General features: G+C 36.4%; 1 protein-coding gene across 1 annotated transcript in view; it reads right to left on the reverse strand.

The window, feature by feature from the left end:
- USH2A (usherin) overlaps positions 1–13,686 on the reverse strand; it is a 1,059,501-nt gene that overhangs the window by 848,551 nt on the left and 197,264 nt on the right. The window contains exon 15 of the mRNA XM_044674959.1: positions 9,078–9,236. Within this exon, the coding sequence (XP_044530894.1) occupies positions 9,078–9,236 (159 nt within the window). The remainder of the gene's footprint in view (positions 1–9,077; positions 9,237–13,686) is intronic.

A 13,686-nucleotide genomic window follows, 5' to 3' on the forward strand; every position in this document is an offset into this window, starting at 1 on the left:
TCACCCATTCCCAAACTTGCAGAGAGAGACCCTTTTTCAGTCAAACCTTACAATTATAGGAAAGGACATAAATAGAGAAACAGAAGAAGAAGGGGCGGGGGAAGAAGCTTAGAAGTAGGAACCATTGGATTTCCCACCCAAGTGACGGACCCCATAGGAATACTGAAAAGGGACCCCCAAATCCCTCTGCCCTTCACCCCTTTCCCCAGGCCCTGAATTGCAAATAATAAAAGCCATTCATGAGTCAGATAGTGTTCCAGAATGCCTGAGAGACAATGAGGGAGAGGGGAACCACAGCATGGTCTGGCTGCCTCCATCTTGAAGCCAGACCCCTTGCTGAGAATTTAACTGATTGAAGGGAGGTTTGTGTGACCCTGTCCTTATCCAGAATCAGATTGGGATATCTCATACCTCGTTTTATAGGGAAGCCTTGCCCCCAACTCCTATAGGGCAGCATGACCATCCAGGTGACCCAGTTTTGGAGTGACACCCCCTTAAAGTCTCCCAGTGTATATTCAGTGCCAGGAGAGAGCTGGAAGAGAGACTCACCTTATAGAAACTCTCTCTCTCCCATTCTATTAAACATTGGTTAGAAGGTCTCATTATTGTTACATATGTGACATCCAAACTCAATGGGAAATTGATATGAATCTAGAAATTAGGAGAATTTTCCCAATATGAAAATTATCTAGGGACATTAACAGTCTTTAAAAGTATCTTTAAGTATCAAGGATACTTGCAGTGACTTTTAAGGAAAGATGAGTTTAATTTTCATAAGAGATGGGGATTGAGATATTCCTTCTACCACAAACCTCATTGACTTTTTAGACCTTTTAGAGAAACTTCTGCCAACTAAAAGATTTGGGGAGTCAAGCTTGACTTCTGGTATTCAAGAAGCCTGATATATGCAACACTTAAGAAAGAAAAGATAAAAAAGCAAAAGCAAAAGCAGAACACATCATTGTCACAGTTCCATGGGAAAATGACTGAACAGGAGAGAACAAACACAAGAAATCCCAGGCTTCATTCTCTTCCTGTCTCTTTTTTGGAAGGTCTAAGATATTGATCATATGGTATGGAGTAACAAATTTGTGCCAGTCCCAATAGATCTTATGTAAAAGACACCATGAGTGGTATGAAGAACATCATGGCAAAAATAAAAATATATAGTCACTGATTTTCATCATGAATCTGGGAGAATTTTCTCAAACTGTCACTATCCACTTAATGTTGCCTAGTCCAACAGCCAGGACCTCCCTTTCCCTAGGAGTCCCATAGTGGTTAGGATGTAAATAAAATTTTTTGTCCACTGAGACATTTCTAATGGACTGCCCTTCTGGTTAGACACTGCTCTACCCCCATTGTTGCCAGAAAGTAAGCCTCTCCAAAAAATGCCACCCTTTGGTCCTCCAAGCCCTCTCTGGAGGAGGAAATGATTGCTGAGAATTAAGCTGCCATCACTATAGAGGAGCCAATCGATTCTAGATTATAGTAAACAGCAGACCACAGGATATCTATCTTTTGTCATTGCCCTTGTCACACTTCTATCACTAGGATCCACTCTGCTGTCTATTCTACAAGTGGGGCCTGTATTTATCCTCAATTTGCTACCCATCTGTACCAGAGACTGATTGCTATCTCAGGTGATGCCATTGCCCACCCTACCCATCCTGTGCCAGGACAGAACAATTGCCCATCACTGGGCATGCTAAGGCTTGCTGCCATAGGCCTTGATTGTTCTACTGCCATAGCTAAGCCAACTCTTCTATCTTCACCTACATTATGCTGGGTAGGCATTTCCTCCTTCTGGCCAATTCTGAGACTGCCTTCCTTTGAGGGGACCAGGTGCTTATAGAACAGAGTGTCACTGTCCCTGTGTGGCCCACCATAGTTGATGAGGTCAGGATCTACCATATGGGATGGATCAAGACCTGCCAAAGTATTCTGATCTATGGTACAAGAGTTCAGGTTTCTCTTCCAATTGAAGGGGTGCTCTCCTCCTATGCATGAAGTGTTTCTGTTAATCAGCTTCCATTAAGGAATCCAGAAACTACTATCATCTTGAAGTCACAAGGCTGACACCAAAAATCGAAATAGCACTATAATGTCTAGCATTTTTATCAATTACTTATGAATGTTGCTGTGGCATGTGTGTAATTAATTTCTGTACCCTAGAACTCCAATTCCCAGCATCCCATGTTCTTTCTCATGTAATGTGCTGACTTAGGGAGGATATAAATTTGGTGTAATCCTGCCTCTTGGGCTCTCTTTGGGTAATAGTGTGGTGTGGAGGTGAGGTGAGGGAGAAGCAGGAGAACTTGCTCACCTGGTTTTAATTTTGTTAGATAATTAGGTTTTTTTACTTCTTTTCCTTTTTATTCCTTCTACTTCAAGTGATTATTAACAAACTCTATAAAATATAATTCTTGGAGTGTTGTATATTAATTTAAATCCTACACATGGTAAAAAGAGAACTCAGCTTTGGACCCAGGGAGACATAGATTCAAATCTTGTCTCTTACATAAACTGGCTATGCAACTCTGAGAAAGACTTTTATCAGAGCAGACAATGTAGAAGGTACTTGTCCATATTAGTAGAGCCCAGAATCAATACAGCAATTCCCTATATCAAAGAATTCTTAGGTTCAGTCCCTATCCTTAGCAATGACTTAGATAAAAGTATACTTGGATGGATAATTGACAACACAAGAAGAATGTTAGGCTCCAAAATGATTTTGATATGCTAATATAGTTTCATTTACAAAATGAAATCAATAGGAACAACAAAAAGTCTTATTGTTGAAGAAAATCAACTTCACAAATCCAAGTGGGAAGAAGCTTTACTGAACCAAAGTTTGCCTTAAAAAGAATTAAGGGTTTTAATGGGCTAAAGCTTCAGTATGAATCAGTATTGTGACATAGCAGCCAAAAATCAAATATGATCTTGGGTTTTATTGAGAGATATAGCTGTTACATAGGAAAGAAGAGAGGAGAGAAGGGAGTTAGGGAAGATGGAGTGATATTTAAGAAGCAATTCCCTGAGCTTTCTACTAAGGTCCTTAGCAAAGAGAAACAAAGTGTAATATCCAAAAAAAGGATAATTTCCAGGAGGGATAACCCAGAGAATATCAAATATAGATTAAAGAAAATACTAATGGGCCTTGAATCCATATCATATAAGGGCTGAAGGAATCACAGATTTTTTTTAATCTGAAAAAGAGAAGACAGGATAAGGTCATGATAGATAACTTGAAATATCTGAATGTCTGTCATAAAATTCAACATGCTTGGGCCTTGACATATGGAATGCCAAGTTACTTTAGTGGATTTTGCAAGGGACTACAAGATTTCTGACCCTGGAGATACATGTAGAATAATCTCTTGGCAATTTCTGGAGAATTTCCCTGACCCTTTAACTGACTGGGGCTATACTCTAATTGACACACTAGCCAGTCCAATCATCATGGAGCAGCAGGGAGCAAGCTATACAAATTGAAAATACATCTCAGGACACTGAACGATAACTCTAGTCTAACTATCAATAATATGGAATTAGGTCTTAATCAATGATACATGTAAAAACCCAGCGGAATTGTGTGTCGGCTAAGCAGGGGTAGGGAGTTTTGGGGGATAGGGAAAGAACATGAAGCATGTAACTATGGGAAAATATTCAAAATTAAAATTAAAAAAAAGAAAAGAAAATATGTCTCAGAAGCAACAGTAACAGAAGAGGAAGTTAAGTAAGTTGTAAGTACCAGGCTGCACATTGAGGAGTGTCCACTATTTCAGACAGTCAATTAATAGACATTTAACAAGTGTCTACTATGTGCCAGGCACTCTACTGATCTCTGGGAATACAAATATGGAAAAGGAAGATAGTTTCTTCCCCCAAAAAGCTTACAATCTAATGGGGAAAGATAACAGAAAAGTAGAGGTCAGGGATAGAATGGAAGGTATTCAGCATGGTGGAAGAAGGGGCATAATAAAATCAAAAGGAGTGCAGCCAGATGGGAAACTCAGAGATAACTGACCTCAGAGACCTCCTTAACAGCAAATTCTGAAACAAGCTCTCTGTTTCTTCCCTTCAAACAGAAGGTGATTTCAAGGGGCAGAGGTTAGTGATGAGATGTGAGTACCAGAGCTGACATGATCTTGCAGAAAGATATGGTTACTACAGGCATGATAAAATCTTAAGGAGGGCAATCAAGTGGGAATGTAATTTCCTATAATCTGCCTTGGCCAAGGCATATTTGAAATAATGTTTGGTTCTAGACATCACATTTTAGGATATTTGCATACAAGTTGGAGCATGTAAAAAGAGAGTGACCAAAAATATGAAAGGATTGGTTAAAGTTGAAGGAACAGGGAAGGTCTAACCTAAAAAAGAGACTTAAAGAGTACATAGAAATTGTCTCCAAACATCACAAGACACAAGATGCAAGAGAGGAATTGACTTATTCACTTTAGCCTCAGAAGGCAGAATGTCAAACAATAACAGAAATTATAGAGAAATAGATGTTTAACCTGGATGTCAGGGAAAACTTTCTAACAATTGGAGTCATCCAAAAATGAAAATGGATGCCTTAGTAAGTGGTAGGACACCCTTCATTGAACACTAAAAAATTCTTGTTAGGGATGCCATGGAAGGGATTGTTGGTTAAGTACTAACTGTGCTACATAGCTTCTGAAGTCTCTTTCAGCTCTTAAAATTTTGCAATTCTCTGAGTTCTATCCTATCCCTTACTCATAAAAGAAAGAAATAATCACCCAGGATTCTTCACTACATCCTTTTACCTGTAATATTCAACCTAAATATTGTGGTAACATTCCTGGGTAGCACTCAAAAATGACCTCATTAAAAATAATAAATAGAATGAAGTGAAATCCTTATACATTTCTGTCTTATTTCTAATGAATCTGAGAGCTCAAATATTTAGTTTTTTTAATGTGTCCAGTTTGTCTCTCAGACAAAGAGAGTTGCCTCCTGGGGACTCCCCTGGTCCCTCAGTCCAGTGAGCAGAACTCCAAAAGTTATTTTAATTAGGAATTCTATAATGTTCTCATCTAAAACATCAAGCCATCTTTGAAGGCAATACTGTTAATTTTCCTTGAAAAGTTCAATGCTTCTCCAACTGCAATTCCAAACTCTTTTATTTAACCAAAAGGTCTGTATTCATCCAGCTGTATATAAGTGGTGTTTCCTTTTCATATTACATATGCTACACACACACCAAAAATGCAGTAATAAACATCAGGGTGTTATTGGAATGATACAAAGTTCTGACAGCATTAACAAATTGTTCTTACTATTCAAATGCCATCATGCAGATGATTTTCACATCATTAATTACAGTGATTGTCAAGAAATGTCAGAATTGTAATCTTTTTCATGAAAACTGTGGTTTTAGAAAATAATGGCTTGTTAAATAGGATTATATAAATGTCTGATTAGCGAACTAGTACACAGTTATTGTGTAAGAAACTATTATTTAGATACTAGCTGAGTGCAATCATGAAATAGTGTCAAAGCACTATATTCCATTTTTAATGTTCTATAAAATGGATCATATTATGTTGCCATGGTGAAATTTGTCTCTAGGTAAAAAGGTATTTCAGATAGTTTTTCAACTTTAGTTCTTCCACTGAATTATATGGGAAATAGGACAATGTGACTTGAAATGGTCATATATGTATATGACACCATCATTCAAAGACGATCTTCAAGTACAAAGTACAATTATGTACTTTTTAAAAGTGTTTTCAATATTTCTCTATATATATTTTCCCCTCTCATGGAAACTGTAGTTTCAGGACACCTGCATCATGCTGTTATTTGGAAGAAAACAAACATTCAAGTGGCAGGTTTTTAGGCCACATTGCCAACATAGCAGATGTAGACAGATGTTCATTTCCCTTTGCAATCTGCATCTCTTTTGAGTACAGAGTTTCCCTCACAACTTCAAAGAAAGCTTAGAGCACTTTAGAGAGATATAATTGTAAGAACTACAGACATGACAACTTAGGCTCATGTCAGAGGTAATAAAACTACAAAATGAAACCTACAGTGATAAACAATAATAAAACATTATGCTGGACAGACATTTCAAAGTTAATCAATATAGGATATCGACCTATGGTGAGAAGAACCATCATCTTAACCAACCACTTTGAAAAGGCTATACACAGCAACAAGAGCATACTGAACTTTGTTTTACATAATTTTCCAACTCATCATACATTTTTAAAGGTCTAAATACAGCAGAAAGAACTGATTCGAGTCCCTCCTAATGTTTCTTAAATTGAATAACTTGCTATAACAAAACAAAGAGTCATACAACAGAAAAAGAAGAATGCCCAAATCCTCCAGTTCACCCTTCTGTCTCAATGGAAAGTGTACCTAAATGAACAAAATTAAATATTTTTAAAGATAATGAGTAAGGACAGTTTTCTATGATGTCTTCATAGCCTCTTTAGTTATCTTACAGTTTTAAAGAATTTCTTTAAGTTCCATTCAGAGCCCTTCTTTCAATTAAAGATCATTTTGCTTTGAAATTCATGGAAACCTGGCTTCTTTCAGAAGGCATTATATCTGTGACTACCCTCTTCAATTGTAGATATTCCTCTGTAATAATGAAAATAAATGCAATATGTAATAATTAAAATGCTACATGCAATATATAGAAATTGGATTTGTTAAATTATATTAGTAAAAAAAAATTGTTGTGTTCGCCATTTACAAAATTAACTCCTAAGTCACAAGAAAGATAATAGCGTTTAACAATTTAATTTAATATAAATATATTATAAGAAAGAAATAATGAAGGAAGGAAGTAGAAAATTTATTTCCTAGCCTACCACTCTAAAGTCTGGTCTGTAGAATTTCAGCTAGCTCCCCAATAAGGTTCCTCCATGTGGAAGTCCATTAGTCTCTTTGGAGCAAGAATCTTACCAGCTCATGAGGGTGTCTTCCACCCGAGCCCCCAGTGCTTAATGGAGTAGAATAATCAATTCCAGAAAGCTCACGCTTGATCTCCAATATGGTCTCACCTTTTATAGCCCCTTTCTCCATGTCACTTCCTGTTTCTCTGAGCTGGTGAATCACATCTCAGGAACCAATCAAAATCTCTGGGACTCAGACTCATAACCCTTAGTTCCAGGTCATGTTCTTAGGGCTCTTAACCTGTGACCTCTGTTTGGAGAGTTCCAGCCATGCTAATGAGATGCGTTGGACAAGAAGAAAGTTCATGAACCTGGAAGGAAGGGGTCCCTTTACACACCTTTCATGGATACCTTGGGCCAGGATGAAGAATAGACATGCTCATTACTTCAGAAGACCACTGACATACTTTCCCTCTATTGGTAACCTTTCCTCCTTTAAGGTACATTCCATCCAACTATGTAACCCATGGCATAGCCTTGTGTGCAGTCATCTACTAGCCACCAGCTCTACATCATTACTCTCTCTCTCTCCTTCTTTACTCCATTCTCAATGAGAAAGTGGACTTTTGCCTTCTCATGGCCAGTCCCTAATCTTGTTCCTCTATCTGCATCTCCTCCAGGAGCATAAAATCTTTGATAATTCCATCTCATTTTCAATGTTTTCTCATCCCCTAACTCCTTACTTACTGCTCTTCAGTTCTAGGTCTCTTCCATCTTTAAAAAATTTTCACTCAATCCTGATTTCCTTTCAAATAACTGTTGTATCTCTACTCTTTTCACAAACTTCTAGAGAGCTATCTCCAATTCCTCATATCATTCACTTCTCAACTTTATGCAATCTGACTTCCAACTCAAACAAAACTCCTCTAATTACTAATCACTTCTGCTCAACTCAATGGCCTCTTTTTCCTCCTTATTGAACTTTATTTTCTGAAACTTCTGATAGATCCTTGATATTCTTTCATTCTTTGGCTTCTGCTGCATTATTTTGCCTTGATTTTACTTCTACCTGTCACATTACTCTTTTGTTTGTTGAGTGATTTCAGTCATGTCTGACTCTTCATGACTCCATATAAGGTTGTCTTGGCAAAGATCTTAGAGCGGTTTGCCATTTCCTTCATCAGCTTATTTTATATATGAGGAAACTGAGGCAAACAGGATTAAGTGACTTGCCCATGATCATATAGCTACAAAGTGTCTTAGGCCAGATTTGAATTCAAGAAAATAAATCTTTCTGATTTTGGGCTCAGCCCTCTATCTGCTCATGCCTTTGAAGTTCTGACCATGCTTTATTTTCCATTTTTTTCCCCTCTATGCCTTTTTAACACAAACAGCCTCTTATGCCCCAAATGCACTTCTTCTCCTTCACCTTAAACTTTTAGAATACTTAACTTCCTTTTAAGTTCAGATCAAGGATGACCTCCTGCAAGAAATCCTTTCCTGATTGCTCCCAATAAGTTCTCTCTCCTTCTTTAAATTATGTTGCATTTACATTCTGTGGATGTGATGCATTTCTTCAGTGGAATTCAAGGATATAGACTTTTATTTTGTATCCTCAGTTTTTTGCATACCATAGCTATTAATTACCTACTTATTGAAAGGATTGGAATATCATGTTGAAATAGTCAACATCCCACATGTAAAATCTCTTAAAGAATATTCATTATCGAGTTTTACTTTTTCAATATTTTTAATGAGGTTCTTTAACATTCACTTATTTATATTTTTGAAGGGTCATAAAGCTAAAGGAATTTGCTATTGTCTCATATTTGCATATATATTTGTTAGAGTCATTTGTGAGGGGGCAGGGAGTAGCTCAGTGGATCAAGAGTCAGGCCTAGAGACAGGAGGTCCTATTCAAATCTGGCCTCAGATACTTCCTAGCTGTGGGACCCTGGGCAAGTCACTTATCCCCCATTACCTAGTCCTTACCACTCTTCTGCTTTAGAATCAATATACAGTATTGATTCTAAAACAGAAGGTAAGGGCCTAAAAAAATAATTAGTCATTTGGGAAACTAAAATCTAACAAACATAGAAACATCATCAAAATCCACTTCAGAAACTTTAGCAAATAAAAATTCTACATTAGATACTTAATAGGGTACATTTGGCTTTATTTTCAAACACTTAGACTTACCGTATGGGTACTTATCTTCAGTTGTGTAAATTTCAATACCATCTCTAAATAAGCTGTAAGTAAGCCAGTGGGCATTTGGGGAATCAGGTGGATGCCAGGAGAGATTGATAGTAGAAGAACTTTGAACTTGTCCTCTGGGTGGAGGTTGCTGGGATGGAGCTAGATTACAATGAAGAGAACATTTATAAACAAAGGCAATCAATAAACACACAAGTAAACTGGAGTGAATTCAGCAGCCAAGAGGTCTTTCTGATTCAGAATTACTTTATCAAAAAGACATGTGGTTTACCAAGACATTAATAAACAAAGCTAATGTATCATGAGCTCTCTAAAACAAAGCTTTTTATCTATCAACATAAAACAAATCTGTAGGTCAAAGTAGCTGACATAAATTTACTTGAAAAACCCAGCAAAGTCTATGATCATAAATGCCAAAATTTTCTAAGAGCTTTCTTTCTGACCCTTATTTTAGGATTTTCTCCAAAGATAGATAGTGCTTATTATATGTCTGCTTAATTCACTTATACCCCAAAATGATTGGGTTTAATTAAAATCTGAAATTCTACGCATTATCATCTCTTAGCTTTATAAAGGAAATTTATATTCCATTGCTGCAACAGTCATCTCACATCTCACTTCACAAAGTAGAAAGAATCCTTTTTGGGGATATGTATGGCTATTGATCTTAAATAGGAGAGTTACTATCACAAAGCAACAGACGTACACACTCAATGTAACTACTGAATAATGAGGCAGCATATCCAATGGCCAAATGGAAAAATCCATCTCATTGTTTTGAAGGATGGAAACAAGTATTTATTAAGTGTTTCCTATGGGCTAAGGATCGAGCTAAGCCCTGAAGATATAAATAGAAGCCAAAAGATAGTTTCTGCCATCATGGAGCTTACATTCTAATGAGAGAATATATTTATATCATATTTATGACTAAACAACTGCCTTTTAGAATCATAGTATCCTCAATGTGGAAAAGACTTTGGGGTTCATCTAGTCTAAAACCCTGTCTTTTAAAATAATCTTCTGAATATATAGATATATATCCCAACAAGTCTTCATCCAAATTCATTCATCTTTGACAGATAACTCTTTACTTCATGGAGAAAACTTTATTATTTCCAATACGTTAGAAAAAAGTTTTGCTCCTCATTTATCTTCTTACACTTCCACATTCTCCTCAAGTTTCTGGACATAAATTTTCAGAAGTTTTCAGGGGAAGAAAAAGAAAGAATTTCCTGCCTATCACTTCTTTTTGAAGACACAAACCAATGACCCCATTTTCTCTCTTTAAGATCCACAAGTTCATAGATTTAAAACTAGAAGAAACCTTAGATATCACATATTCCAGTCTCCTTATCATCTAGATTGAGAAACAGTTCCAGACTTGTCTAAGGTCACATAGCTTATAAGTAGAAAAGTCCAGATTCGGGTCCATATTCTCTGACTCCAAAACCAGACCTCTTCCTGCTACAGCAGATGTCACACTGGTCACTACGTTGTCATTTCCATTATGTCCATCAGGAAAAAGGAAGTCTTTTTTTTGACTTTTCAGAGGTCAAATATACCATTTCCAAATGCACATATATACTGACACATACATATTTGCACATAAAGATTCATCACACTACAACGAATACATTGTCAGATAACCATAATAAAGATAATAATAATAATAAGCAGCATTTACTTTAGCATTTTCACAGGGCTTTAAAGTTTGCCAAGGGTTTTACAAATATTTCTCATTTTATCCTCATAACAACCCTGGGCAGTAGATACTATTATGATCCTCATTTTATAGAAAAGGAAAATGAGACAAACAGAAGTTAAGTGATTCTTTCAAGGTCACACAAGTAAGAAGTAGCTGAGGCTGAATTTGAACTCATCCTCCTATAGCAAGTTTATCATTCAATTCATCATGCCACCTTACTGTCTCTAAAATAGCTTGCTGCTGTATTTTCCTGCCCTGGCTCAACCTCTACAAATATTTGGCTTTTGTTAATACTTCTACCAGGAAATCCAGAACCTAAAAACCATATATAATGGAAAAAAAAGAAGTTAACATGAAGCAGGAGATTCTTTGGAGAAAGATTTTCCCAATAGATTTCCTTGCTGATTCATGATTACTAAAGGGATCTCCATGATTATGGTGCAATGGTAACTCCTATTTATATAGTCTTTCTAGATTTAAAAAGACTTTTCCACACAACAATCCCCATTTTACAGAAAAGAAGACTGTATCAGAAAAGTAAAGTGACTTGCCAGTGCTTACTCCTAAAATTTTGCCAAAGCAGAATTCAAATAGAAATCTCCTGGCTCCAGAGTGTTATACATGACACTGCCTCCATATCAGTGCAATATCTTAAAAATATTTTTAAAACAATCTCATTGAGAAAAGATATTTCAGAATCAATTAATCTGAAATGTAGAGAGTTCCAGAGCTTATACAGGGGACCTCCAAAATGGACCTCCTTTGCTAGTCTGATAGCAAGTACCAAGGTTACTTTCTGATGAAGCATTAAGATGGAGATTCATTCCTCCCGTTTCCTTGGCCTCTTTATTTTCCTTTAGGTTTTTGTGCCTTATGTCACAATTCCTACAAGCCACGATGCTGTATGAATATGGATCTGAAGGAATAGTAAGTAGCACTAATGATGATGTATGAAAATACAGTTATTGGCAACCAGCGCCCTTTACTTAAAGAGCCAGAGGGCTTGCCCTTGGCAACATCAACTCTGCTGACTGAGTATTGGTAGTGCATTTGATCCCTTCACTGGACCTATATTTAGGCCTCTGAACTCAACTGTCTTTAATCGCTCAAAAAAAGTCTTGAGACTCAGCTATCCTATATGTAGCCATTCAAATAGCCCAACAATTCCTGCCTGCTTAGTATTTCTAGCTTATTGTGAAAAAATTAGGTTAACTCTAGTCACAATTAAGTATATGAGAAAAATACGAATGTGTATGTGTGTATATCTATATACATATACATATATAAAGATATTGATAACTAGGTGGTATAATAGGTATTATTAGACTTGGAGATGGGAAAATGAGTTCATTTTCAATCAGATACTACTTGTATGACTTTGAGCAAGTCATTTAAATTTGCTATGCCTCAGTTTCCACATTTACAAAATGGTGGCAAAATAGGTTCTACCAAGATTATTGTGAATAGCAAATGAGATTATATTACAGCATGCTCTGCAAACCCTAGAGCTCTCTCCAAATGCTAGCTACTATTATTATTATATAGCTATCTGCATACAATCAGAAACATGGAAGCTAAAGAGAGGTAGAAAAAAAATTAACCTCAATACTGGCTCTCAATTTCCTGAAATACCTCTAATAAAATTCACAGAAGACTTTAAATCTCATGCCTAAAGTCCCAGAAAATGAAAGCCACAATGATGATTTGCATGGAATAAAAATTTCCTTGGCAACAAGAGTTCATTTCACTTAGTCTTTCAAACGTTTACATATGATTATTTGTTGTGATAGCCTTTGACTAGGATCTTGTCAGATTTCACAGTCTAAGCAAACCATGCCTGTATGGCAGTGAAATGAGAAATTTTGAGAATTCATAGGCTAACGTCTAACAATTCAATGAGTACCACTTGGCTTTCTGAGGAGCAATTTCAAGAGCCAATAGAGATGGTTCTTGGGCCATACAAGATATAATATGAACTCAATAGGATTCTGAGTGAAAAAGTGTGAGTTCATCCAAACATCTAAGAAATTGCTTAAATTATAATGTTAGCAGAGTACAAGTTGCCACAATGTGACAAGTAGCATATTTTAATTCTAGGTTCCTGATCCAAATTCAATAAAAGAGGGCCCTTTTCAGATGACTGTCCCTACTTTTGCCTCAGTATTTCATGGATGCTGAGGGATCCTTCTTTTCATAAATCCCCAGAACTGAAAGGGCTTTCTTGAGAAATAGTTACATTTACTCACCCTGACTAGATTCTGACCAAGCAATCATATTATTCTTTAATTTTTTAAAGAGTGAATGCATTTTTTCAAACTTTACAACCATTGATCCTTAGTAATTAAATACTATAAAACATCAGAAGCTTAGTACAGTGGGATTTTCTAATTTCCTCGTCGGTCAATAATGAAATCCACATATTTAAAGTAAAAATGAAATACAGTCCACTTCAAGAGTCAGAGAAATGCTCAGTCACATATGTAATAACCATGACCTTTGTCTTGGACAATTGTTAAGACTTTATGTCATGATCAAGGATAAACCCTTAATTTTTAAAAATGATATTATATGGGAAAACAAAGTTGAAACATGTGCCCAATATCCTCACAAAATTACTGTTACCTATTTTTATATTGAGGTGACATCAGAAAGAGTAACAGGGTTTATCTCAGAAACCTTCAGCTCTGTTATGATTAACATCAATAAAAATTCAGTCCGAAAATTTTAACTTAACCTATTAAAAGGCAGCTAGTTAATGCAATGGAGAGTTCTGGACCTGGAGTCAATCTTTCTTGAATTCAAATCTGGCCTCGGATATGTAGTTTGTGACCCTGGGTAGGTCACTTAACCTTGCTTCCCTAGGTTTCCTCATCCATGGGTACTATA

This window comes from Gracilinanus agilis, chromosome 4, assembly GCF_016433145.1.
Source record: "Gracilinanus agilis isolate LMUSP501 chromosome 4, AgileGrace, whole genome shotgun sequence".
NCBI lineage: Eukaryota > Metazoa > Chordata > Mammalia > Didelphimorphia > Didelphidae > Gracilinanus > Gracilinanus agilis.